Source organism: Lontra canadensis, unplaced genomic scaffold (genome assembly GCF_010015895.1).
Source record: "Lontra canadensis isolate GAN:19392208 unplaced genomic scaffold, GSC_riverotter_1.0 scaffold11, whole genome shotgun sequence".
Classification (NCBI taxonomy): Eukaryota; Metazoa; Chordata; class Mammalia; order Carnivora; family Mustelidae; genus Lontra; species Lontra canadensis.
Genome location: NW_022631005.1, coordinates 11,650,888 through 11,675,921, shown reverse-complemented (window position 1 = coordinate 11,675,921; position 25,034 = coordinate 11,650,888). Strand labels below are relative to the sequence as shown.

General features: G+C 35.1%; 1 protein-coding gene across 4 annotated transcripts in view; it reads left to right on the top strand.

Moving 5' to 3' along the window:
• EPC2 (enhancer of polycomb homolog 2) overlaps nucleotides 1–25,034 on the top strand; it is a 110,787-nt gene that overhangs the window by 33,397 nt on the left and 52,356 nt on the right. For 3 of the 4 annotated variants that reach the window (XM_032856098.1, XM_032856099.1, XM_032856097.1), the window contains exon 2: nucleotides 11,916–12,075. In XM_032856098.1, the coding sequence (XP_032711989.1) occupies nucleotides 11,916–12,075 (160 nt within the window). Of the gene's footprint in view, nucleotides 1–11,915; nucleotides 12,076–24,418; nucleotides 24,539–25,034 lie in introns of those variants that run through there. The other variant, XM_032856100.1, reaches the window with a different exon arrangement.

Genomic DNA, 25,034 nt, shown 5'->3' with positions numbered 1-25,034 from the left:
ACTTTGTTAAGTTCACTTAAGTTCTAGGAACTCTGTTGAAATTCCCTAGGATTTTTTCCCTCTATGATCATATCATGTACAAATTATCATGTATAAATTAATTTTATGTCTTCTTTCACAGTCTGCATGTCTGTTTTTTATTTTCTTCCCTCATTATACTGACTATAATCTTGGGTGAAACGTGGGCTAGAAGTGGTAACAGACTTCTTTGGCTTGAATTTCATCTCAGGAGGAAAGTATTCAGTCTTTGACCCCAAGTATGATTGTTAGGTATTGGTTTTCTATGGGTGCCTGCTCTTTATCAGCTTGGGGAAATTTCTTTCAGGGAATTTTGTGTTATGAATGGGTGTTGAAAAAAGGGTTTTTAATTGTCAAAATTCCTAAATATTTTTTATCCTGTTCTTAAAATTCCACTATTTTGAATATTGTGCCTCTGTGATACGTTTTAATAAAAACAAACTTTTATCTCTTAGAGTGTGCCGTGAACTACTGTATCATCACAGTTCTTTGAAGGATATGTTATTTAAGTTTTACACATGAACTTCAAATCATTATTTTCCAAAGGAACTTAAAATTTCTTTGTTTTCTGTTCTCTTCATTGTGGCTATATGAATATTCATTTCTAGTAAGTGAGGTGTGTTTATTGTTTCTCCTTGTGTACTATTTTGGTTTCTCCCCACATCTTTGTTGATTTTAATTACTTTTAGAGCATTTTAAACATTAACATAGTTTTAAAATTCAGAACCATACAAAAGAAATGATGCTCAGAGAATTGTCTCTTTCTCCATTCTACGCTATTCATAATACCATATTCTTTGTAATAAATGATCGTGTTTTTGAAAATTGCTTGTGTATTTGAGAAGAAGGAGCATTGGGTGTAAAGTTTTATATATAGCTATAAGGTCTGCCTTACTAAATTACGTCCGTGAGTAAGTTCTTGCTTGTTCTTTGTCTACTTACCTTATGCTGAGTGAGAGTGGTGTGTTAAAGTCAGTTAATACTATTAGTGTGTCTTTATCAGTCCTTCCATATACTGTAGCTTTTGCTTTATAAAAAGCTGTGTTTTTTGTTGGATAGATATTCTTAAATATGTATAGGATAACCAAAACTTAAAGATACAGACATTCATGAATGATGTGCAGATAATAAAAGCCTTTATTGTGAATGTTGTTTATTGGGGCATGCTTAATGCTTTTTGACTTGAACTTTACTTGTCTGATAGTTAGGATCTGCTCATCTTTCTTACCATCTTCCATTACCTGATAAACTTCATCCATTCCTTTAATTTTCTTTTTCTGAACCACATTTGTGTGTGTGTGTGTGTGTATTGGTGTGTTTATTGTACATGGCATATAGTTGAGTCTTGGGTTATATGAGACAAGTTGAAAATTTTTTTGTTTTTATAGTGAAGTCCATTGCTATTTATTGATATGATTGAATGTATTTGTCTCAACTCTTTTATAGTATTTAATAATTTTTTTTGCTCTTTTTAAAATAATTTTTTTTTTGCTCTTTTTAAAAAAGATTTATTTATTTTAGAGAGAGCATGCAAATGGGGTGAGAGGCAGAGGGAAACGGAGAGAATCCTCAAGCAAACTCCTTGCTGAATGTAGAGCCCAAACAGAGTTCAGTCCCAGGACCACGAGATCATGGCCTGAGCTGAAATCAAGAGTTGGCCACTTAAACGACTGAGGCATCCAGGCGCCCCTGTCTATTTGCTCTTATTTAAAAAGATTGTATTTTGTATTTGAGAAAGTTTGTATTATTTTTCTTCTCCCATTTTTAGATGCTTTATTTTCACTTTGCATGCAGATGTTTGTATATTAGCCTTTCGTCCTTTTCCCATCTTTGAGAGATTTGTGTATGTGTATAAGTAAAATTTTACTACAAGTTTACCAGTTATCTCTTGGGTGGATGAAGAGTGTCCATGTGTGTATGTAAAATATTTTTTGGGTTTTTTTCTTCTGTATGTAAAATTTTACTGGAGTTTTTAAGTTATCTCTTGGTTGGATGAAACCAAGTTGAAGATGGACTGTACTCGCCAATATATAGCCAGTAGTCACTTGTGGCTTTTGAGCGCTTGAAATATGGCTAGTCTGAGTTTAGTTGTTCCATTCAGGTAAAATACACACCAGTTTTTGTAGACTTGTTATGGGAGAAAAGAATGTATAGTATCTCCATAGATTTTTTTAATTGTGTGTTGAAATGATAACATTGTAGATAGATGTGTACATTGGCTTAAATAAAATGTATTATTAAAACTTATTTCACCTCTTCTAAGTGTGGCTGCTAGAAAATTTAAATATATGGCTGACATGTGTGGCTTGCATATTTCTGTTGAACAGTGCTATTCTAGTAGATTTGTCAAAAGTCCCTTATAAAATTCCCTGAGTTCCTTCTGTAGCCTTGCTACTTGAAGAACAGCTTAGCTGAATGTAAAATCCTTGATTCATACTTTTCATTCATTGAGGTTTCTCAAAATGTTGCTTCATTGATATTTTACACTATGTTGTTTTTGAAGTCTGATTTTAGTCTGATTTTTTTACTTTAATAATATATTAGTTTATAATAATTAGTACTGTTATTTTACTATTATTTGGAGTCTTTGAGAATTTTTTCATTATTTTTGAAATAGTTTTATTCAGAAATTTGTCAAAATTGTTTGTTGTTTTGGATTACTTTTGCCAAGTACTTAATAAGCTTTTTGTTAATTGTTGTAGTAAAGAACTCAAAACCTAGAATTTGCCACCTGAACTGTTTTTAAATTTGTAATACAATAGTGTTAACTATATGCAGTGTTAACAGATATGTAGCACTTTTTCATCTTGGAAAATTGCAACTATACCCATTGAGCAAACAGCTTCTTTTTTCCTCCTCTCCTAGTCCCTAGCAACCACCATTATACTTGCTATTTTTAAGAATTTGACTACTTTAGGGTCACCTGGGTGGCTCATTGGGTTAAAGCCTCTGCCTTTGGCTCAGGTCATGATCTCAGGGTCCTGGGATCGAGCCCCGCATTGGGTTCTCTGCTCAGTGGGGAGCCTGCTTCCTCCTCCCTCTCTCTACCTGCCTCTCTGCCTACTTGTGATCTGTCAAATAAATAAATAAAAATTAAAAAAAAAAAAAGAATTTGACTACTTTAGGTATACCTGGTTGGCTCAGTTGGTAGAGCAGGTGACTCTTGATCTCAGCGTTGTGAGTTCAAGCCCCACGTTGGGTGTAGAGATTACTTAAAAGCAAAATCTTGGAAAAAAAGTAATAAGAAAGAATTCGACTACTTTATATAACATATAAATGAAATCATAAAGGATTTGTCTTTTTTATGACCAGGACTGACTTATTTCACTTAGTATAATGTTCTCAGGGTTCATCCATGTGATAGCATGTATCAGAATTGCCTTCCTTGTAAGGTTAATACTTCATTATATGTATATATTAGCCCTTCATCTGTCAGTAAACATTTGGATTCCTTCCACCACTGGCTATTATGAATAACACTGCAGTGAGCATGGATATGCAAATACCTCTTCTAAATCCTGTTTTCAGTTCTTTTGGATATACACATAAAAGTGGGATTGCCAGATACTATGGTAATTCTGTTACTGTTACAGTCCGTGAACATTTTTGGAGTGTACGGTATAGTATTTTTAACTATAGCCACCATGCTGTACATTACATCCCCACAACTTACTACAATTGTAACCAGAAGTTTGTACCTTTTGACTATTTTCACGCATTCCCCCCTCCTCCTTCTTGTAGTATTTGTCTGATCCTGCTATCAGGGTAGTACTGGTCTCGTTAAATGAATTTGGAAGTTTTTCCTTCTCAATTATTTGGTAAGAGCTTGACATATACAGAACACTCCACACAATAACAGCAGAATACCTATTTTTCTCAAGTATACAACAGAACATTCTCCAGAATAGATCACATTAGGCCACAAAACAACTTTTATCAAATTTAAGAAGTATGAAGTCATACCAAGTATATTTTCCAACCACAATGGAATAAAACTAGAAATAACAGCAAAGGAAAACTGAAAGAGTCACAAATATGTGGAAACTGAACAACACATTTCTGAACAAATCAGTGGATCAAGAAAGAAGTCATGGAGGAATTTGGAAAATACTGAGACAAATGAAAACAGTATAACGGTTTTGGTTTTTTTTTTTTTTAAACTGATGAACTCATTTGTGTAGAAAAATTCAAATTGTTTATATCTCTTGTTCTATGTTATTAATGTTACAAATTGAGTCTTTCTACGTTTTGTGTCATTAACATTATTTTATTTAACACTTTTTTTTTTAAGATATTATTAGAAAGAGAGAGAGAGAGCACGAAAGGGGGGAGGGTCAGAGAGAGAAGCAGACTCCCCACTGAGCAGGGAGCCTGATGTGGGACTCCATCCTGGGACTCCAGGATCATGACCTAAGCCAAAGGCAGCCAGCGTCTCAGCCAGCTGAGCCCCCCAGGCACCATTAATTCTTACTCTTATGCTTTTATCGTTTAAGTTCTGTACCAGAATCAAAAATGACTTATGCACTACCATTATAGTATTCAAGATTCTGTATTTGTCTATATATATACCTTTACCAGAGTTTTATGTTTTTGAATGTTTTTGTGTTGTTAAGTGTCTTTTTGTTTCAACTTGAAATGACTCCTTTTAGCAATTCTTATAGACAGGGCTAGTAAATATAAATTCCCTCATTTTTGTTTATATGGATAGGTCGTTATTTGTCCTTTGTCATTTTTGAAGGACAGTTTTTCCAGATGTAATATCTTGATTGGCAGTTTTTTCTTCCAATGCTTTGACTTTATGAGCCCATTCCTTTCTGGCATGTAATATTTCTGATGAGAAATTGTTGATAATTTTATGGCTATTCCTTTGTACATGATGATTTGCTTTTCCCTTGCTGCTTTCAAGATTCTGTCTTTGTCTTTGACTTTTGGCAGTTTGATTACAGTGTGTCTTAGTGTGGACTTTGAGTTCATCTTTGCTGATGTTATTTGAGCATTTTTGATTTGGATTTCTTTCCTCTGATTTGATTTTCAGCCATTGTTTTTTCAAACAAGTTCTCTGCTCCTTTCTCTTTTCTCCTTTTGGGGCTTCCATAATGTTTATATTGGTCTGTCAGCAGTGTCCTATAAATCTCTTAGGCTTTCTTCATTTCTTTACCCCTTTTTTGTTCCTCTGACTAAATAATTTCAAATGATTTCTTTTTGAGTTCACTAATTATTTCCTCTGCTTAATGACGTATGCTGTTGAATCCCTCTAGTGGGTTTTTCAGTTTGGCTACTGTAATCTTCAGCTCCAGAATTTGTTTGGTTCTTTTTGATATTTCTTATGTCTTCATTGCTAGTCTCATTTTGTTCATGCATCAGTTCCCCTGATTTCATTTAACTGCCTATTTGTGGGGGTTTTTGTAGCATGTTGAGCTTTATTAAGATAATTATTTTAAACTTTGTTGTCAAATAATTCACACATCTCCATTTCTTTAGGGTCTTTTTGGTAGGTTTATTTTGTTTCTTTGAGTGTATTTCCTATTTCTTGGTGCACCTTGTTATTTTTTTACTGTAATTTGTGCATTTTATTATTATTTTTTTCTTTTTAAGATTTTATTTAAGAGAGAGAAAAGTGAGAGGAAATGAGTATGAGCAAGGGGGAAGAGCAGAGGGAGAAAAGCAGTCTCCCTGCTGAGCAGGGAACCCAGTGAGAGGGATCACAGGACACCGGAATCATGACCTGAGCCAAAGGGAGACACTTAATCAACTGAGCCACCCAAGCCGGTGCATTTTGTTTTTTTACTTAAAAAAATTTTTTAAGGGGCACTTGGGTGGCTCAGTGGGTTAAAGCCTCTGCCTTCAGCTCAGGTCATGATCCCAGGGTCCTGGGATTGAGCCCTGAATCAGGCTCTCTGCTGAACAAGGAGCCTGCTTCCTCCTCTCTGCCTGCCTCTCTGCCTACTTGTCATCTCCATCTGTCAAATAAATAAATAAAATCTTTAAAAAAAAGTTTCTTTTAAGTTTGTTTACGTTTTGTTCTTTTTCCTTTTCCCTTTACTTCTTCTTTTCTTTTTTTTTTTTTTTTTTTTTTTTTTTAAGCAGCAATCTCTGTATCCAGGATGAGGACTCCCAAGATCAAGAGTCACTCTTCCAACTGAGCCAGTTAGGTGCCCCTAATTTATGCATTTTTCAAAAACAGTCACCTCTCCCAGTCTTTTACGAATTGGCTTCATACTGGGAAGACCTTTTCCAGTCAGTCCAGGCAGAGAATCTGGAAGCCCCTCAAACCTTTTCAGGAGATGCATCTTCTCTGGGCATGTGCACATAATTTCCTGGTTACAGAGTATTGCTAGTTTTTCAGGAGTTTGTTAACTTTTGCTCCCTCTGGTGTCTCTGTGCAGTACTATAATTTCTTTGGTGCATCAGCAGTACTCTGAGTGCTCTCTTGTTCTCTACAGTTCCCAGGAATCCAAAGAATGCTGGCTCTTTCAGTCCGTGCTCTTGAGTTAGCTGAGACAGAAGTTAGTCCCTTGGGCAGTTTCCCAAAAAGCTGGAATGTTGGATGTGCATTCTGCTTTTCTCTTTTCTTCCCAAGAGTGAATCTATGAGCAGAGTGTCTTCTCCTGACTGTACTGAGCATTGTCAATTGTGCCTGTGGTGGTGAGGGTTCTTGTATGTCATCCTGTTCCCTTGTGAGCTTTTTTTGACATGTAGATTCAGATCTGTTATTTACAGACATTTAGGGGGATTGTTATTTTGAATATTCTTTTGCATTGTTTTTCTTCTTCAGGGACTCCAATTATATCAGTGTCATTCCTTCTTTGTTTTACATCTTACTGTCTTATTCATTTTACTTGATCTCATTCTTTCGGTCATTTGACAACCTTTAGGTAACACTTTCTTGTTAGAGTGTATTTTGCACTTGGCTACTAGTAACTTCAGTCTTCATCTCTGAGATTTTTTTTTTCTTTTTTTCCTGAGTTAGTCAGCTGTTTTCATTTTTTTCCTGAGTCTTTCATCCTCCTCTGATCTTAGTTTTTGAGTTTGATTCAAAGATATTTTTCATATCTCTAAATGCTTCTTTGGGGCATATTTAATTAAGTTTGTTCGGTGCATTTTTCTTGAAGTGTTTTTTCTGTTCCTTTCTCCAGAGTGGAGAGAATGTATCATTACAGGTTGGATCTTTTTTAAAAATTTTAATAATAACAGTAGACTTCTAGGTTTTCTTTACTCCCATAGGTTAAGGGTGGTTCACAGTATTACTTATTCCATGATGCCCTCTTCTGTTTGTGTAGAATGATCTACTTTGAGGAATAGGCAAAGAAGTGCTTGTCTCATTTTAGCTGTTTCTAACTAGTGTTTCAAAATCCCCATTATCTTGTTTTCTGTAGGACAGATGGGTTCAGTTTTTATCTTTTCCCTCTGCAGGGATTCAACACCGTCTTTTGATTTTGATCTCCCAGATTTTTGCTACACTCTGTTTAGGGCTGATGGCTCATCCCTCATTCTCTTTATTGTTGTGGCTTTATAAGTTACTTGGTCCTTTATTGGTAAATTAACTATTGTAATTGGTGAAGTAGATAAATGTAGGCATTTAGCCTGCTATTTTTAATTGGGGATTTTGCATGTGAATTTTTAAAATACCAATGAAGAATCTTTGATTTTTTTTTTCCCCCCTTATGCAGCCTCTCTGAATTAATGGATTCTGATACCCAACAAGTTGGGGCATGAGGTTGGCAAGATGAAAAAGAGACATATAAACAAAGATTCAGGTTTCAGCACTGCTGATTTCTACCAATGTGGCCATAGTGCCTTAATTTACTCCTCCCACATCCCCCCAAAAAATTCTGCCCTGCATTTTGTAGGATAGTGATTGGTACCTATTATATATGACTAAAAGCGATGAGTTATTTAGTTCCTTTTAGCATGCTTTTAACAGTTTATCATATACTACTAGGAAAAACAGAAGGCACAGAGAATTTAATTATCTAGGAAAACACAAAAATGTTTAGGTATAATACAGTAAGGTTCAAAAGGATATTTCAGAAGTCTAAGTCATAAGAAGTGACTTCATGTATTTTGGTGGTGAGTCCCTTCATTTAAGATTCAAAACTTACACCACTTTTTAAACTTAGGAAAGTAATACAGATTTATTACAGAGTATTTGGAAAATATGAGAGAGCAAATGCACAGAAGAATATAAGGCCCACCTAAAAAATATTTTGTAGTGTATTCTGTTCTGTATTTTAGTCTTATTTTTTCTACACACATACTCATTTATATTTGTACATGTTATTTATATTATAGCATGTTATAATATACATTATATTTATGCAAGTTATATTTGTACATCTAAACTGGCACCCACCCACCTGTCTCTTACCTCAAAGAAGTATCCTAACATCTTTTCAGGTTAGTAAAGGTCTGCATTATGTTGGTTTTTACTACTACCTAAGAGTTCCATTTTATGTATATAACATAATTTTATATAACTAATTCCTGTTGCCATTTAGACTTTATGGGGGGTTTTTTGGTGTTATAAACAATGCCTGATAAGCATTTTATTTAATCGTTGTTGCCCCTTTGTATGTTGTCTTTGTTGAATTTCCTAAGAGGAGTTGGTAGGTCAAAAGAATACCTGTTTTTTAAAAATTATTTTTATTACCATATAATGTATTTTTTGCCCCAGGGGTATAGGTCTGTGAATCATCAGGCTTACACATTTCACAGCACTCACCATAGCACATACCCTCCCCGATGTCCGTAACCCAACCACCCTGTCCCAACTCCCCCACCTCCCAGCAGCCGCCAGTTTGTTTTGTGAGATTAAGAGTCTAAAAGAATACCGTCTTAATGGAAAAGAAAGCAAGTAGCACTTTTAATAACCAACTAACCTCACAAACATACAATGCAGCATGTAAGAAAGAATCACCATTATTCCTGCCAGTCTTTGCCCCAATAAAGACAAATGAAAACTCTGGTACCTGCTTCCATGTTTGCATGTTTGTCCCTGGCTGTGGTTATTGTATGAAGCTCAGGCCTCTAGAAGCTGTATCATTGTTGGTTTTTTCTGAATTTTTAGGTTGAGAGGCTGTCTGATAATATGGGAAAGGAAATGATAGCTGAGAATTTATTTTTAGAGCTAAATTTGGTCTGTAAATTAAAATGGGGGAGTGTGTCATGATCTGTCTCCTTAATTTCTGGCTACAGCTCTGTCATCTGCCAGCTGTGTTAACAAGAAGAGAGTCATCTATGATCTATTTTTAAATTTCCTCACATGTAAAATTAAAATAATATTAAATCTTCATCTATTAAAGATGTATTTCAGTAATTGGTTAATACCTAAAAATGTTTTGTACTTAGGAGAAAGTCCATTATATAGCAAAAGAATCTCTTCACATCAAAAATGTACTACCAGTTAGCTCAGTTTCCTCTTGCCACCCATGTTTCTAGATTATTAGCATTACAAGAACATGGTTTTTTATTTATTTTATTTTTATTTAATTTTTAAAGATTTTATTTTTTTATTTGAGAGAGAGAGCACAAGTGGAGGGAGGGGGCAGAGGAAGAAGGAAGGCAGACTCCCTGCTAAGCAGGGAGTCTGATGTGGGGCTGGGTCCCAGGACCCCAGGTTTATAACCTGGGCTGAAGGCAGATGCTTAACTGACTGAGCCATACAGGGGCCCCTGGGTTTCTTTTTTTTGTTTGTTTTTAACAGCCCATTCTAGTAAAGATGGAATAGTAAAAAAAAAACTCAAATCAATTTGAGTCCTGAAATTTGACCTTCTCATGTATATACCATAACTAAGAGCAAATCATTTGTTTCTTGAGTCTCATATATGATGTAGTATAATATCTATACTGGTCCCCAAATTTTGAGGAGTTAATAAGCTTGCAATTGTGGTTGTACTTTAAGAATTATAAAATAATATTAAAATACAAGGTGGCTTTTCATATTACATCACTTTATTTGACCACGAGAGGTGAAATGTCAGCAAGGTAATAGGAGAGTATAAGCTTAAATAATGCTAGAAATTGCTCTTTCAGAGCCTGGCTTGCCTAATCTCTTGATGCTGTTGTGGGTGTGTTTGATCCTCTCACAATTTTTTAGTTAACTCAAAAGTTTTTTACTGAAGACTCTTACTAATGATAGTAATATTTATATGAGGAAGTGTATTTAGTGCTCCAACTTGGGGTCCTATCCTATGAAGAAAAACATTTCTTCTGGTATTGAAAGTAGAAAAATTCAAATATAAGCTAGCACCCATCCACCTGTCTTTTATCTCAGTTGCTTGCCTTTTTTGAATGTCTCTGAGCTTTTGTCTGTTTTGGACATTTTATTTTCTCTGCCTGGATTCTTTTTTTCTTTTTTGGTCTTTGCCTTGCTAAATCTAAATCTCTATCAATCCTGAAAGTTTTAAAGATTTTTTTTATTTATTTGAGAGAAAGCAAAAGTGATCATAGAAGGAGAGGGGTCAGAGAAGGAAAGGGAGAAGCAGACTTGATGCTGAACAGAGAGCCTGATGTGGGACGAGGTCCCAGTACCCTAAGATCAGGACGCTCTACTGGCTGAGCTACCCAGGTGCCCTGATGCTGAAAGTTTTAGTTTAGATTTTACTTTCTTTGGGTATCTTTCTCTATCCTCCTTAAACAGTGGTTTGACTAATTAAGAAGAGACAAGTCTGTCAAGCCCAAACCTGATTGTATACTTAGGTATCTTCTACTAGCTAAGTTCCTTAATAGCAGAGTCTGTCATTCACTCTTAGTATCTGGTGTCTACTGGGTGCTCTGAAATGTATTGAAAGAATGATCTGATAAATTCTTAGCCAGTACTCTTCTAGATAAAGAAACCACAAAAGGCCTCTCGGTGATCAGATGAGACTTGAAGGAATTTCAAAAGCAATCCTTTTGGATGTTTAAGAACCTGGAGGAAAGGCAGTGTGGCTACAATAAAGGAGGGTAGGGAGAGGTAGAAGATAAGGTCAGAGAGAAATAAGGTCTTATATTAGTCTGTGATAATTTTAATCTTTAATCTGAGTATGAAGGGGATCTATTGCGGAGTAACGTGACCTAATTTGCCTTCTACAAAGTAAAACTACTTTGTTGAGCATGGTCCCTTGTGGGCCAAGGGAGAAAGTAGGTATTAAGTGGTGAAGAGAATGGAAAGTTACTAGAATCAGGATGTATTTTATAGGAACTTTTGTTTAACCTTAGTTCAAAAATATTTCTTGCTGGGGCGCCTGGGTGGCTCAGTTGTTAAGCTTATCTCCCTTGGGCTCAGGTCATGATCTCCGTCCGGGTCCTGGGATCAAGCCCCACATCAGGCACCCTGCTCAGCAGGAAGCCTGCTTCTCCCTCCCTCTCCTAATCTCTGACCTGTGTTCCCTCTCTCACTGTGTCTCTCTCTGTCAAATAAATAAAATCTTTAAAAAACATATATATATTTCTTGCTGTAATAGTAATGTCTGTTGAATGTAAGTTTTTTCTTTTTTTTGAGTTATTCATATTTTGTACTTTTGAAGTTTCAGGTGTGTACTTGCAGAAGATAATGAAAACCTGTGACATTGTCATTTGCATATTTTCCCATATGCTGGTATTGGTGATAAACACCTCTGTTAATTTAGCAAACAAGGAATCAATTTTCTTTTAATTGAGATGTTAAGTTTTAGTTTGTGAATATGTGTATAATCTTTAAAGAAAATTCTGCTTAATAAAATTACAAACATCTAAGGTGATACCAGGATGAGCACAAGTGTTATCAATGGCAGTGCTTTCTATAGTTCTATGGCAAAGAAACTGTTTATAATTAATTCTTAAGTCACCTTGAAGTTATTAAAAAAAATTTCAAGTAGAATTATGCATTGAATTAACATTATTAAAACGACTTATGTTGCCTACTTTACATTTTCCAGGAACATCACTTACAGCGAGCTATTTCAGCACAGCAAGTGTTTAGAGAAAAAAAAGAGAGCATGGTCATTCCAGTTCCTGAGGCAGAGAGCAACGTCAACTATTACAATCGCTTGTACAAAGGAGAGTTTAAACAGCCAAAGCAGTTCATTCATATTCAGCGTAAGTTTGTTGATTCATTGTTTTCTGTTTGTAATTTAAATTTATCAGCCAGTGAAAATTCTCTTTTATGCTCAAAGAGATTTTAATTTTTCAGTGTGTATATATTAATTCATAGAAATGTAAAACATTAAGGATAAACTCTCTCTGTGCTTACATCTGAACTTGGAAATCATTTTGAGTGTTAGTTGCATTTGGAACATTTGATATTTAGTACAGAATTTTGTGTAGCACTTACTACACCTTATTACTTTACATCTAAAAGTTGGATTAGTGTACTCAGATTTATTATAAAGGTCTAGTGGCTATAATGCTGATTAGGGTCAAATCCTCAGAAAGTTTTTAGAATTAAAATATACCCCTCTACCTTCATCTGATTTTTATAAAATTCTATTTCTGCCTCCCTGCTACTCTTATTTTTCTCCCTATTGTTATATTTAATCACAATCTCTTGCTTTAAAACTATTTCACTAAATTTTATTATTTGTTTACAACTCCTCCATCGCCTTTACCTCTTCTATTGTTATCTTCTCCACAAAGTCTACTGGCACCACAGTGGCCTTCTTAAAGTGTCCCTCTGATCTAATTATTCTCTGGCTTAAAGTCATACTATTCTTTATTGTCTACAGTAGGAGTTTTCAGGGGATGGTTCTAATGTTTTGATGTCTTGTCTGATTGTGTAAGAAAAAGCCCTGGGTAGCTTGTTAAAATAGAGATTCCAGGGCTCTGCTTAAGGCCTACCTGTTTGAGGTATGTGGCCTGGTAATAAGTATTTTTTAAAAGTTCCTCAGGTAATTATGAAACCTCTCCAGATTTAAGACTATAAGACCTACTGTTTTTTATCAGTTCTAAGATGCATATTTTTTATTGACCAGTTTTGAAATGAAATTGCATATTAAATTGCTATTGTTCTGGATTCAGGTCTAGTTTATCTAAAGAAAATCTGTATTTGTTTCTGCCAAGCATCTAGGGACACTTCAACACGTTAAAGTTTTTGCTGTTTATTTTGTTTGTTTTTAGACTACACTTGTAGTAGCTTTAGTTCAGGCTACAGACCTGCCTAGAGTTCAGTTCTCAGGGAGAGAGTTTTCCCTCCTCCTTTCACCTAAGGGCAAGTTGAGAAATGAAGTTCCTTGCTGTTCCATTCTGTATAGCTGGTTTATTTCTTTACCTTAAGCTGAAGTTGTTATCGCTTGTTAGTCTGTCTTTGTGTGGGAGTATTCTATTAAACTTCTTAAGAGACACCAGCAGAAAGCTTTTTTTTTTTTTTCTTTCTTATAGTACATAAGTTCATGGTTCACCTTTTAACTTACGGCAGTTTATATTTGACAGAATTGAGTAATGGCCAAATTCTCTACTTTGAATATAAGACCCTTTGTGATTTTATTTTCCCCTGTCTACTCCATTAACCTCATTTCCTGTTGTTCTTCCCCTCACTCTCTTTACCATAGGAACTAACATAAAATTACCCACATTTCCCTGATTGTTTCGTGTTTCACACTTCCTCGCACATGCTATTCAAGTCATCTTTCGCCTCCTGTAACTCATTTAGTACCTAACTCCCCTAAGAAGCTTACCCTGACTTTTCTCATTGACCTCTGTTTTTTACTCATTTCAGTATCTTTGTACATACCTCTGTTAGAGGACTCACCCTACTTAATTGCAATTGTTTGTAACCATTCTTTCCTTTTAAACCATGAGCTCCTGGGGGCAGGGACAGTGTTTTATTTTCTCTTTGTATATTTAGAGTAAAGTGCATGATTTATAGATACATAATAAATAGTATGTTTGTTGACTAAATTTTTAAAAAATGCCTTTTAAAAAGTCTCTTAGGTATCAGAACCATTTTCCAGAGACCTGACTCTGAAGCAGTCAAGAGACATATGCAGAAATTATTTATGTGATTTGTTTCCTCTGTATTCTTTGACCCCTTTAGTTTATTTGAATTTGCCTTTTCCTTTGTATTGGAAGGGAGATAGCTGTTCATAATAGGAATTTTAAGGATTTTTCAAGCCAAAGTATGTGTTTATTGTTGTTTTGTATTTAGTAATAGTGTAGCTGGACATTAAGGCCATATATAAAAACCATCCTAGAAAACCAAGAACAAAGAAATTGGGTGTAGCCCACCTAGGTTAGGCCCATTAGATACAATAAATATTAATCTTGGGTTGGCTTTTAAATTTCATTTCATTCTGTTACTGTAGAAGATGGAAAAAAATAATAGAACATTATTTTAACTTTCATTTTTTTCTTTTAGTCTGTCAACATATGTATTCACATACTATGTATAATAGCCTCCTGCACATACAGATTTTTACTGTTTTTTCTTTGTATATTTTAAATTTCTTAGATGTTTAGTGTAGTTTGTGGTTGTCATTTTCAGTGCCTGTTAATTCTATCAAATTGATATTCCACAGTTTGCTTATCTTTATGCCTATTACTGGCCTTAAACTTGTCTGAACTAAAATTTAAATTCATGTTATCATTGAGATTTTTTTTTCAAGGAAGGCCTTTTTTCCCTAAAGTTTATTTATTTACTTTTCGTAATCTCTATACCCAGTGTAGGGCTTGAACTCACAAACCTGTGATCAAGGGTCACATGCTCTTCCAGCTGAGCCAGCCAGGCACCCCTCAAGGAAGGGCTTTTAAACATTTTTTGACGTAACTTCTTTCTGGGTCCTTAAGTATAAGGAATTCCAGAAAATACTGCTCTGGCTTTTTCATTTTGTTTTTTGCATGATAGATTTGAAAGTACCCCATTTGCCTGGCTAGAAGAAGACATAATTGCCACAGTAGGATGGCCTACTTCGGGTCCATCACATTGTTTGCCTGGGCTTTGGCAGAAGCTTCTTTATTGGTCCACGTTGCCACTAATGTGATTCTTATCCATTTAGAGAATCTGTTGTCTATCAGATAAAATTTTAGTGTTGTATTTTAAGGCTTTTCTTCTTTGTGCCTCTCCAGCCACAGTTCCCTGTGGGTTCTTCCACTAGGACACCAGCCTTACTGAAATGAGCTGTTGAAAGTAAAGGTCTGTTTCTTTCTCTAGATGGTAAGCTTCTCAGCAGCAGAATTTCGCCTCATTCACCATACAGTCCCAGAATGCAGCCTCAATACATTGTTTTTTCCAATTCCTCTAACCCTTTGCACTTTCAGCTACAAAATAATGTGCTCCTTACGACACTCTGACTTATGCCATATTTTCTCGTACCTCCATGCCTTCGCATACCCCTTTACTTCTATCCTCCACTTGGTACTATATAACTTGTTCTCTGTGTCTCCTCTCCAGGATTATATTTAGCAGCCTTCTCTAAGTAAACTGTTTACCTCAAGCTCTTCTATGTCATGTGCAACACACCCTCATCTTGGGATTAACCGTCTTCAGTTGTGCTTGTTTGCCCTGTATTGTTTCACTAGGCTATAACAGTCATTGAGAACAGGGACACTTTTTTCCTTTTAATTTCACTGCTCCGTAGTATCTACCATGTGGTTAGGTATGCAGTTTAATATTTGCTGAATAAATAAATGAGTGACTGAATGGATGATTAAAGATTATATATACCATCGCATTTTTGAGACATGGATCTTGTAGGGCTCAAAATTGTACACAGAACCAAATACAACAATGAAATTACTGGTATATACAGTGAAATCAAGGACCTGTGTAGATCCAAGTTGGAAATAAAAAGTGAGCTCTGTTATTTACAAGAGTGTCATTTTAGGACATTTTAGGACAGAACACATATATACCAAGAAGGAGCTGAGAGTGGAATGATTCTGGTCTTGGTATGGATGGGAGAACATTGTTCCTTCCTCTTTCAGTACTAGGTCTCCATAGTCACCCGTATTGGTAGTCTGAGGAACTTCTTTAATCAGAATACACTGGGGTATTCTTTCCAGGTTGGAAGCATCTTAAAGCCATATAGTCTGATGACCTAGGATACTCAAACTGTTCCTCATTTGGCTAATTCTTCATACTCGTCAGTTGGATGGCACATCCATAAGACACTGTCTCCATTTTACTTAAACTTAAAACAAATTTACTTTAGGTGCTTTATGTCAGATGTTAAAATTCCTTCATTCCTTTTGGAACTTAAGAACTTCATCAAATTCAGAACCCAAACTTTCCTCCTTGAGGAGATGACTTTGTTTACATTGTAATAAGTTCTTTATTTTGACCTTCATTATCCCTTTTATTTAATATGATGAAATTTTACAGTTAACATTAAGTATCTCAGAATTTAGAACATGAAGGCACTTGAGATACTGTTTCAGTATTGTTTCCTAGTGTTCTGAAGCTAATTTATGTCTAGTTTTGAATTCAGCTAAATGGTTCTTGAAAATCGGACTCATTATCTTGTTTTGAAAGGAAGAGTCTCTTCCTCTTCTCACTGCATTATACCTACAAATACAGATCAGTCTACCATCTCAGCTGCTTCTTGGCTGAAAAAAAGGAGAGTTCAGGAGGACAGATAGGTGGGAAGTGGCAACCTTCTTGTTATCTGCCAGGCACGGAGAGGAACTTACTAAAAGGAGATTGACTTCTGCTATTTGTATCTGCAGCAAAGATAATAAAGCCCTGGGAAAGTGCCAGTCTTTGTGTTCTATTACTATGCACTTAGTACACATGGCTTCTTAGTCGGATAAAACTAACCTTCGTCAGGTCAACATTGGGAAAAGAAAAATTCCACTTACTCAGTGTAAAGTGGACCTGTATATCCCACTAGGTTTTCAGCAGGAGTGAGGTAGATGCTGGCCTAACATCTAACTTCAGTCTCATTATCCTTGCAATATCCTTTGCTGTTCTCATTAACAAAAATGGTAATAATTAACCCTTTATCCTGATGGGACAAACATGTTTTGATTGGTAAGAGTGGGAAAAGATCCCAAATGAAGAGTATTGCTTTGTTTATACGGTAAAACTCCTTGGTGAAAAGGGTGCATTCTAGGAACATCACTTTTTGTAAAAATGTTAGGAGGTGTGTATTAAACAGTTAAATTGAGCACAGATCTCATGAAATGAATCACACATTTAAATTATTAGAAAAAGTGCTATGAGTACAGAATCAGAGTGTATTGGATTTTTGGAGAACACATTCCAGGTCAAACTAGAAAATCTCTTTTGGGGTGACTTGGAGGCATGATAACAGGTATAGTGAGCCAGGCTAGATAGACCCTAAGGGCAACCCACATTCATATCAACTGGCTCTAAGGATCTCTGTTCTCGGGATTAACCTGAGCCTCCTATTCTCAGGTAAAGCTGTGAGTGTGGGTGTAAAGGCTGAAATGGTAGAGCATTACCTGGGTGGCTACTAATACAGGAAGGAGGAAACCCAAAACTCAGAAAGCATTAAAGTAATGCCAGGTGTTTTGGGAAAAAGCAAAATAATCATTTCATGGTCTGGCTAGAAAGGTGAAAAAGAAATCATAGTACAAAGAGAGTCCCTTTGAGGTCTTTATGCATTTATTTATGCCCACTATTAAAAAATTTAAAAATTGGGGTGACTGAGTAAAATACAGTATCACAAATTAAAGACCATAGCTAAAGAAATTCAAGAGAAAACAAATACTACAGTAAGAGGTAAGTCTGATGCATAATAGTGCATATTTTTGGCATGATACAATTAATAGAGAAAAGCAGAAAAGTGAAGATTGGTTTTAAGGTGCATATTTCAGTGCATGTTTCTCAGCACTGAAGTGTTTAGAACTCTCCTGCAGGGCCACACAAAGAAGATACTGTGATGTAACCCAGCACACCTGATTTTGTTAATAGGAGTTACCAGAAATAGGCTTTCAGGATATTCACCTAGCAACTAGCATCTCCATGGAAGATTCTTCAGTGACACCACACTGCCCTGAGTGATGGCACCTTTAGCTTTTTTTGTGTCTCCCTATCCACCATATAAATTTCTTTGATTAGCAAGGAGTTTTAGACCCAGATTATTTGTGGTTCTGTTATTAGTAAAATATTAATTTGTGTGTTTAAATATTAGGAAATTAGTAATTTCATTAGTAAAATATAATTTGCACTTCAAGGAGAAACAGGATTTTAGACTTTACAAAGAGTAATAGTTTATTAATTTTTTCAAAAGCTACTCGTTTTTTCCATAAAACTTAATTTACTTCAGATGGTGCACTGCATTCAGTTGTCATGTTTCTTCAAGCTATTCCTAAGGCTTTTTGTGCTCATACCACTGACATTTTTGAGTACAGGCCTGTTATTTTGTAAAATGTTTCTCAGTTTGGGTTTACCTGTTTCCTTATGGCTCAATTCAGGTTAAAATGGGGTGTTGTTATTATTCTTTTATTGTGATAAAAAAAATAACAAATATTTTCTCTTAATTTGTAAGTCTATATGGCAGTATTGTTAACTATATGCACATTGTTGTACAACAAATCTTTAGAAGCTTTTCATTTTGCTTTACTGAAAGTATACCCATTGATCAACTCCCTGTTATACCCTCCCCTCAACCCCTGGCAACACTGTTTTTGTTTCTGTGACTTTGACTACTTTAGTTAGCTCATCTAAGTGGACTTGTGTGTATTTGTCTTTGTGACTGGCTTATTTCACTTGACGTAATGTCCTTCAGGTTCATCAGTGTTGCATCATGTGACAAGATTTCATTCTTTTTTAAAACTGAGTAACATTCCATTGTATGTATGTATCACCCTTTGCTTATCCATTCATCTGTTGATGGACATTTAGGTTGCTTCTGCCTCTTGGCTGTTGTAAATAATATTGCAGTGAACATGGGTCTTCACATACCACTTAGAGATGCTGTTTTCCCTTTTTTTGGATATATACCTGGAAGAGTGACTGCTGGATCACTTAGTAGTTGTATTTTTAATTTTTGAAGAACACCCCCCCCATTTTACACAACAGCTGCACTCTTTTGTTATCTTACCAATAATGTATAAGGTTCCAATTTCTCCACATTCACACCAATAAGTGTGATGGGGGTGGGCAGTATAGTGGCCATCCTAATGATGGTGAGGTGGTATCTCATAGTGGTTTTGATTTGTAATTGCCTGGTGACTAGTGATGTTGAACATCTTTTCATATGCATGATATATATATATATATATATATATAATATTTACACATATATTATATATATATATATATATATATGCTATTTATATATCTTCTTCAGAAAAAGGTCTCTTCAGGTCCTTTGCAATTTTTTTTTAATTGGGTTTTTGTTCTTGAGTTTAGGAGTTCTTGATATATTCTGGTTTTAACTCCTTATCAGATATATGGTTTACAAGTATTTTCTCCCATTCCATTGGTTGCATTTTCACTGTTGATTGTTACTTTTGCTCTACAGAAGTTTTTAAGTTTGATGCAGTCCCATTTGTCTATTTTTGCTTTTGTTGCCCCTGCTTTTGGTATCATCTGCAAGAAATCATAGCTAAACCTAGCATCGTGAAGGCTTTCCTATTTGTTTTTTTCTAGTAGTTTTATAGTTAACAGGTCTTATGTTTAGGTCTTTAATTCATTTTTAGTTAATATTTGTATATAATATAAGAAAACATATCATCTTAATTTTTTTTTTGCATATGAATTTCCAGTTTTCTCAGCACCATTTGTTGAAGAGACTATCCTTTCTCATGGCACCCTTTTTGATCATCTGCATAGGGTTTATTTTGTGTGTCTCTGCTCCCTTTGGTCTGTATATCTATCTTTATGTTTGTGTGCTGATTAGATTATTATAGTTTTCTAATATGTTTTGAAATCTGAAGTGTATGTTTTTAAGTGAAATCTATCTCTAGTAGGGCTGGTTTTTGAAAAGAACATTTGGTGGAGTCTTCAGTAAAGAGTCTTTCTAGTAAAGGAAATTATTTGTTGCCCTCCAATTTATGTTTTATATGTTTGGAATTTTTTAGAACTATTAAAATTCCTATTTCAGAACTTTCTGATAACTGTACTGAGTTTATTTCCTAGTGCATTCAGTGCTTTGCTGATATTAAAACAAATTATTGTAAAAATACTGCTATTTAATTTCTCGTGCTTCTGACTATTTAGTGGGCTGTGGAGATATAGTCTTTTCAAAGATTTTATTTATTTATTTATTTGAGAAGGAGAACATGCACATGAGCAGGGGTCAGGGGAGTTCCAGAGGAGTCTGATGCGGGGCTTGATCCTGAGATCATGACCTGAGCCCAAATCAGATGCTTAACCAACTGAGCCACCCAGCCATCCCATTTTATGACCTGCTTATTAATTATTTTATACTATGAGATACTAATAACATATATTTTTGCACGTAATATGAAATTGTAGAATTAGTTTGTACTGGTTAAACTCAGATACTGCCTGTACCCAGATGTCTAAGTGAGGCTTTTCCCTTCATTCTGTATTTATTGAATGATTCATTGAAAGTAAATGAGAAATATATGTAATCTGAACAGACAGTAGAGAAGAATCTCAGGTAGTACATAGAGATCACTGACCCAGAATTTTTTTAAGACAAAATTCTTTTTACAAATTAATATTTTATTTCTAGTAGGTAATGCATTCAGATGATTTCAGAATAAAAAAGTATATGAAAAATAGCCTTTAGTCACCCTCTCCTTATAAGAAACCACTTTTATTAGGGTATGTGTTCTTTTAGGGTTTTGTTGTGCGAATTCGGACACATAGGAATTTATATTTTTATACCCCCTTTTACACAGAAGTCAGTATACTATATGTACTTTCTGGCACTTTACCTTTTGGGGGGGGTAGGAGTATAGTCTGGAAATGATTCCGTATTAGCAAGTAAAATGTGTTCTCATTTCTTTTTTACTGGTGCATAATAGTCCTTTGTATTTGGATGTGCCAGACTGTTAACCAGTTTCCTGTAGAAGGGAACTTGGATTGTTTCCAGTCCTTTGTTATTACAGATAGGGTTTAAGTGAATAACTGTGAATATACAGAATTTCATAAAGGTAAAACTCTATGTTTCTTACAGAAATTGCCAAATTGCTGTCTATAGGAGTTGCACCATTTTGCACTTACACTAACAATGTATGATAGTGCTTAGTTCCTCACAGCCTGATGAAAAACTACTTTTGAATTTTTAAATTTTTCCAGTCTGGTGAGAGATAATGGACCTCATCATATTATTCTTTTTAAGTAAAACTTTCATTTTGGAAAAATTTTAGATTTATAGAAAAGTTGGAAAGAGAGTGGAGTATTCCTTTATACCTCTTGTCAGGTTTCAGTTTTCTCTAATAATTACATTACACTTTACTGTGTCAAACCTAAGAAACCAATATTGGCACATCATTATTTACCAAAATCCAGACTTTAATTTCTCTTAGTATAGTTTTTAAATTGGAATTCTTATTATGAGTGAGGTTATGTCATTTTTTTTACTCATTTAGGAGCCATTAACATTTTTATCTCCAGAATTGTTACCATCCTTTGCCCAGTCACTGTTAGAAAACAAGGGAGAGTCTGATGGAGGAGAAGAGAGAAGACCAAGAAAAAACATAATTAGAGGTTGAATAAAAGGATGATTATCTTTATACACTTGTTTTTTTGTTTTTTTTTTTAACATCACTGTTACATCCTTTAGGTCCCATCTAATATTGTTAGGCTATAGCCCCTCCCTAATGATACAAATCTCTCCCTGAATGATTCAAAGAATCCACTTACCCGTTCTCATGTTTTTGAGGTTCCCATAGTTGTCATCTTTGCTACTAATTTTGGCCAGTAATACTTGTCATTTACATAAAATGTGATTCTTCAGAGTAGAAGAGGGATGTAGTTAGTTGGCTAGTTAGCCAAAAAACTAAAAATAATCCTTTTTTTTCTTTGTTTGTTTAATAATCCTTATTACAGTATAAACCTGAAGGGTTTTGGTTTTTGTTTGTTTGTTTGTTTTAGTAGAGAGACTTGGATCAGTATGTGATCTTGTAGAAGTGGTCCTGGACTCTTCTGCACTTCACTTTTTTTATATATTGGGTAGGGAATGTAAGTAAGGTCTGGCCAAGCTTTATAATTATAGGAAATCTTGGCATATGGAAGGCAAGAGTCCTGGCTAGTGGCCCTTGGATGGCTCAGTCTGTTGGGCTTCCAACTCTTGTTTTCAGATCAGGTCATGATCTCCTGGTCCTAAATTTGAGCCACTGCATTGGGCTCTGTGCTTAGCAGGGAGTCTGCTTCTCTTTCTCTTCTTCTCGTTCTGCTTGTCCCCCCCCCCAATCTTGTGCACGTGCTCTCTTCTCTCTCTCTATGTAAACAAATCTTTTTAAAAAAGAGAGGAAGGGACGCCTGGGTGGCTCAGTGGGTTAAGCCTCTGCCTTTGGCTCAGGTCATGATCTCAGGGTCCTGGGATCGAGCCCCACATCGGGCTCCCTGCTCAGTGGGGAGCCTGTTTCCTCCTTTCTCTCTGCCTCTCTGCCTATTTGTGATCTCTTTCTCTCTGTGTCAAATAAATAAATAAATAAATAAATAAAATCTTTAAACAGTAAAAAAAAAAAAAAAAAAGAGTCCTAGTTTTATCTGCATCTGTGATCTCTAGGTATACAATTGAGAACTGCTAGGCTTGGAGGCTGTCAGAACCTTGGAGAGCTCCAAGCAGAGGCAGAGATGCTTTAGATGATGAAGTGGTCCTCGGCTCCCTTGGAAATTTATTTGAAGCCTGAGGACCCTAAAAATTTACAAATTGGAAAAACAGCATATTTCAAGTTAGGCATAAGTAAAGTTTATGATATTTAAGAGCAAAGATTTAGGTTTAGATTAGAGGTTTTCAAAATATTGTTCATCATTGAACTTGTTAGAAATGCAAATTAGCAGGCCCTTCTCTGGATCTGTTGGGTCAAAAACTGGCGGTCAAGCTTAGTATTCTGTGTTTTGAGAAGCCATTCGGAAGATTCTGGTGAATGCAAAAGTTTGAGAAACACTGGTTTAAATGCTTTGATGATATTTATGTAAAGGAGAGACTTCTGAGCCCTTGACAGATCCCTGGACTTCCTTAGGATTAGGAAGTATATATGGGATTCTAGGAAGATGTTTTATTTGAATTGCTTCCTAGTTCATAGGTCTACCTAGTCAGAGTCCACTTTAATGTATACTAGGTCCCATTTAACTGAGATTTAGATATACAATAGCATTGCGGATGTAAGACTTGTAAAACTATATGAGTCTGTTTAATAATAATAATAATACACACTTTATATATGTGCATACAACTTCCAGGGATTTATAGTTCTGAATCCTTATCTGCTAGTTGAAGTCTATTCAGACTCATTATTGATAATTTATATTTCTTAGAGTTAAACACTCTCCGTGTCTATACTCTTGCTCCTCTCTCTGTCTGGGATGCCCTCACATCTACTTTATGTATGCCGTATGGCATTCATATCTATTATTATTTAGAAGATATCTATTATATTGATATCTGTTCTAATAGTATCTATTCCATCATACATGTATATTTGAGGTACAGTCAATATTGGTTGTTTTTGGATTCATTGGATTAATAAACATAATTTTGGAAAGTTGTACAAGAAAGGAAATGCAGAGTTGGAAGAAGAGATAACACCAGTGACTTTGTAAGTAAATGGCATTCTTAGAAAATCCTGTTGTTAACAGTTTGCAAGAAGAGCCTTTACAAACAAGGTGTACTTTTTTCCTCAGTCTTATTAAATTAAAGGGATTGGATATTGGCAAATAGTTTCCAGAAGTTAAACAGTTGGGAAACTTAAAGATACATGACAGTAAGGGCTTAGTTTATACAGATGACGTTTGCTGCTTCTTATATTAAAAAAAAAAAAATCACCAGTGATAATTCATAGGTAAATGTTGGAAATGTTCTTGTCTTGAAATACCTTTAAGTTAAAAACACTATTTAGAGTTCTTATTAATTTTTAACTTTGTTTTTTTTTAGAAATCTTTGAATTCCTAATACATTTGGTTCACAATAGCTTGGATTTGTGTGTGTGTGTGTGTGCATTGCCTTTGCTCATTAAATGTAATTTATAAACTTAAACATGTAAGTCCAAAGTGGAACATAAACAATCTTTTGATTTACCTATATTTTCGCTCCCTTTGAAATTCAAAGAATTTTTTTCATTACTGCTGTTAGGATTAGAAGGGCTTAATAGTGTCTGTGTGGTGTAATGGGGTAAATTTTGAGCTCTATGAATCAAAACCCTGAAATCTGTGCTCAACTCACCAAGGTTCTTAACCTCTCACAGTGTTCCGATCTGTAAGATAAGGTGTTTTCAGCTTTAAATTATGAAACTTTTTAAAAAATTTATATTAACATGTGAATAACTGCTATGTCTGATCTTCAACTTACTTTTTTGTTTTGTATTGTTTTTTAATATGGCTCCAGCAGTAATGTAGTAGAGAGAATGGTGACAGGGAAGAGGAGAAAGGAAGAGTTGAAAGAGGGAGAAAATTCAAAATAGATTTCACGAATAAGAAAAAACTTTCTAAAGATGAAAACTATCCAGATTTTACTTTATGACGGTGAGATGTTTACTTTATTAAAGTATCGCTTGAGTAGCCATATTTAGTTATATAATTTTCCCCCACAGCTGGTGTTTTCCCACCAAAATGAAGAAAAGGAATTATGTGATTAATTGAACAGCTGGGTTCTGGTCTGTGGACTACCCCTAGGAACTGTTAATTTTTAAGACTTTTACTTCTCTGTTTACTAGAAAAGAGTAACTACTATATAATTTGGGTAAAGGTAATTGGAGTCCGGATCTCCCAGCATTTCTCTGTTTATTCTAGTTTACGACTTGACAGGTTTCACACAGATTTAAAAAAAATTAAGACTCATGAAGCACTTAATCTGGGCATCCATATTCTTCTGTTGTTAGTACCTAGGAGATTATTGACCCTCAAAAATGCATATTCAATTCAGAGAAAAATCAGCTTATAAGGAAAGGACTCTGAAAGAATAGTAGTAAATATTGCCTCCATCCTCACCGCCTTTAATATTTATAGCCTCTTGAATTTA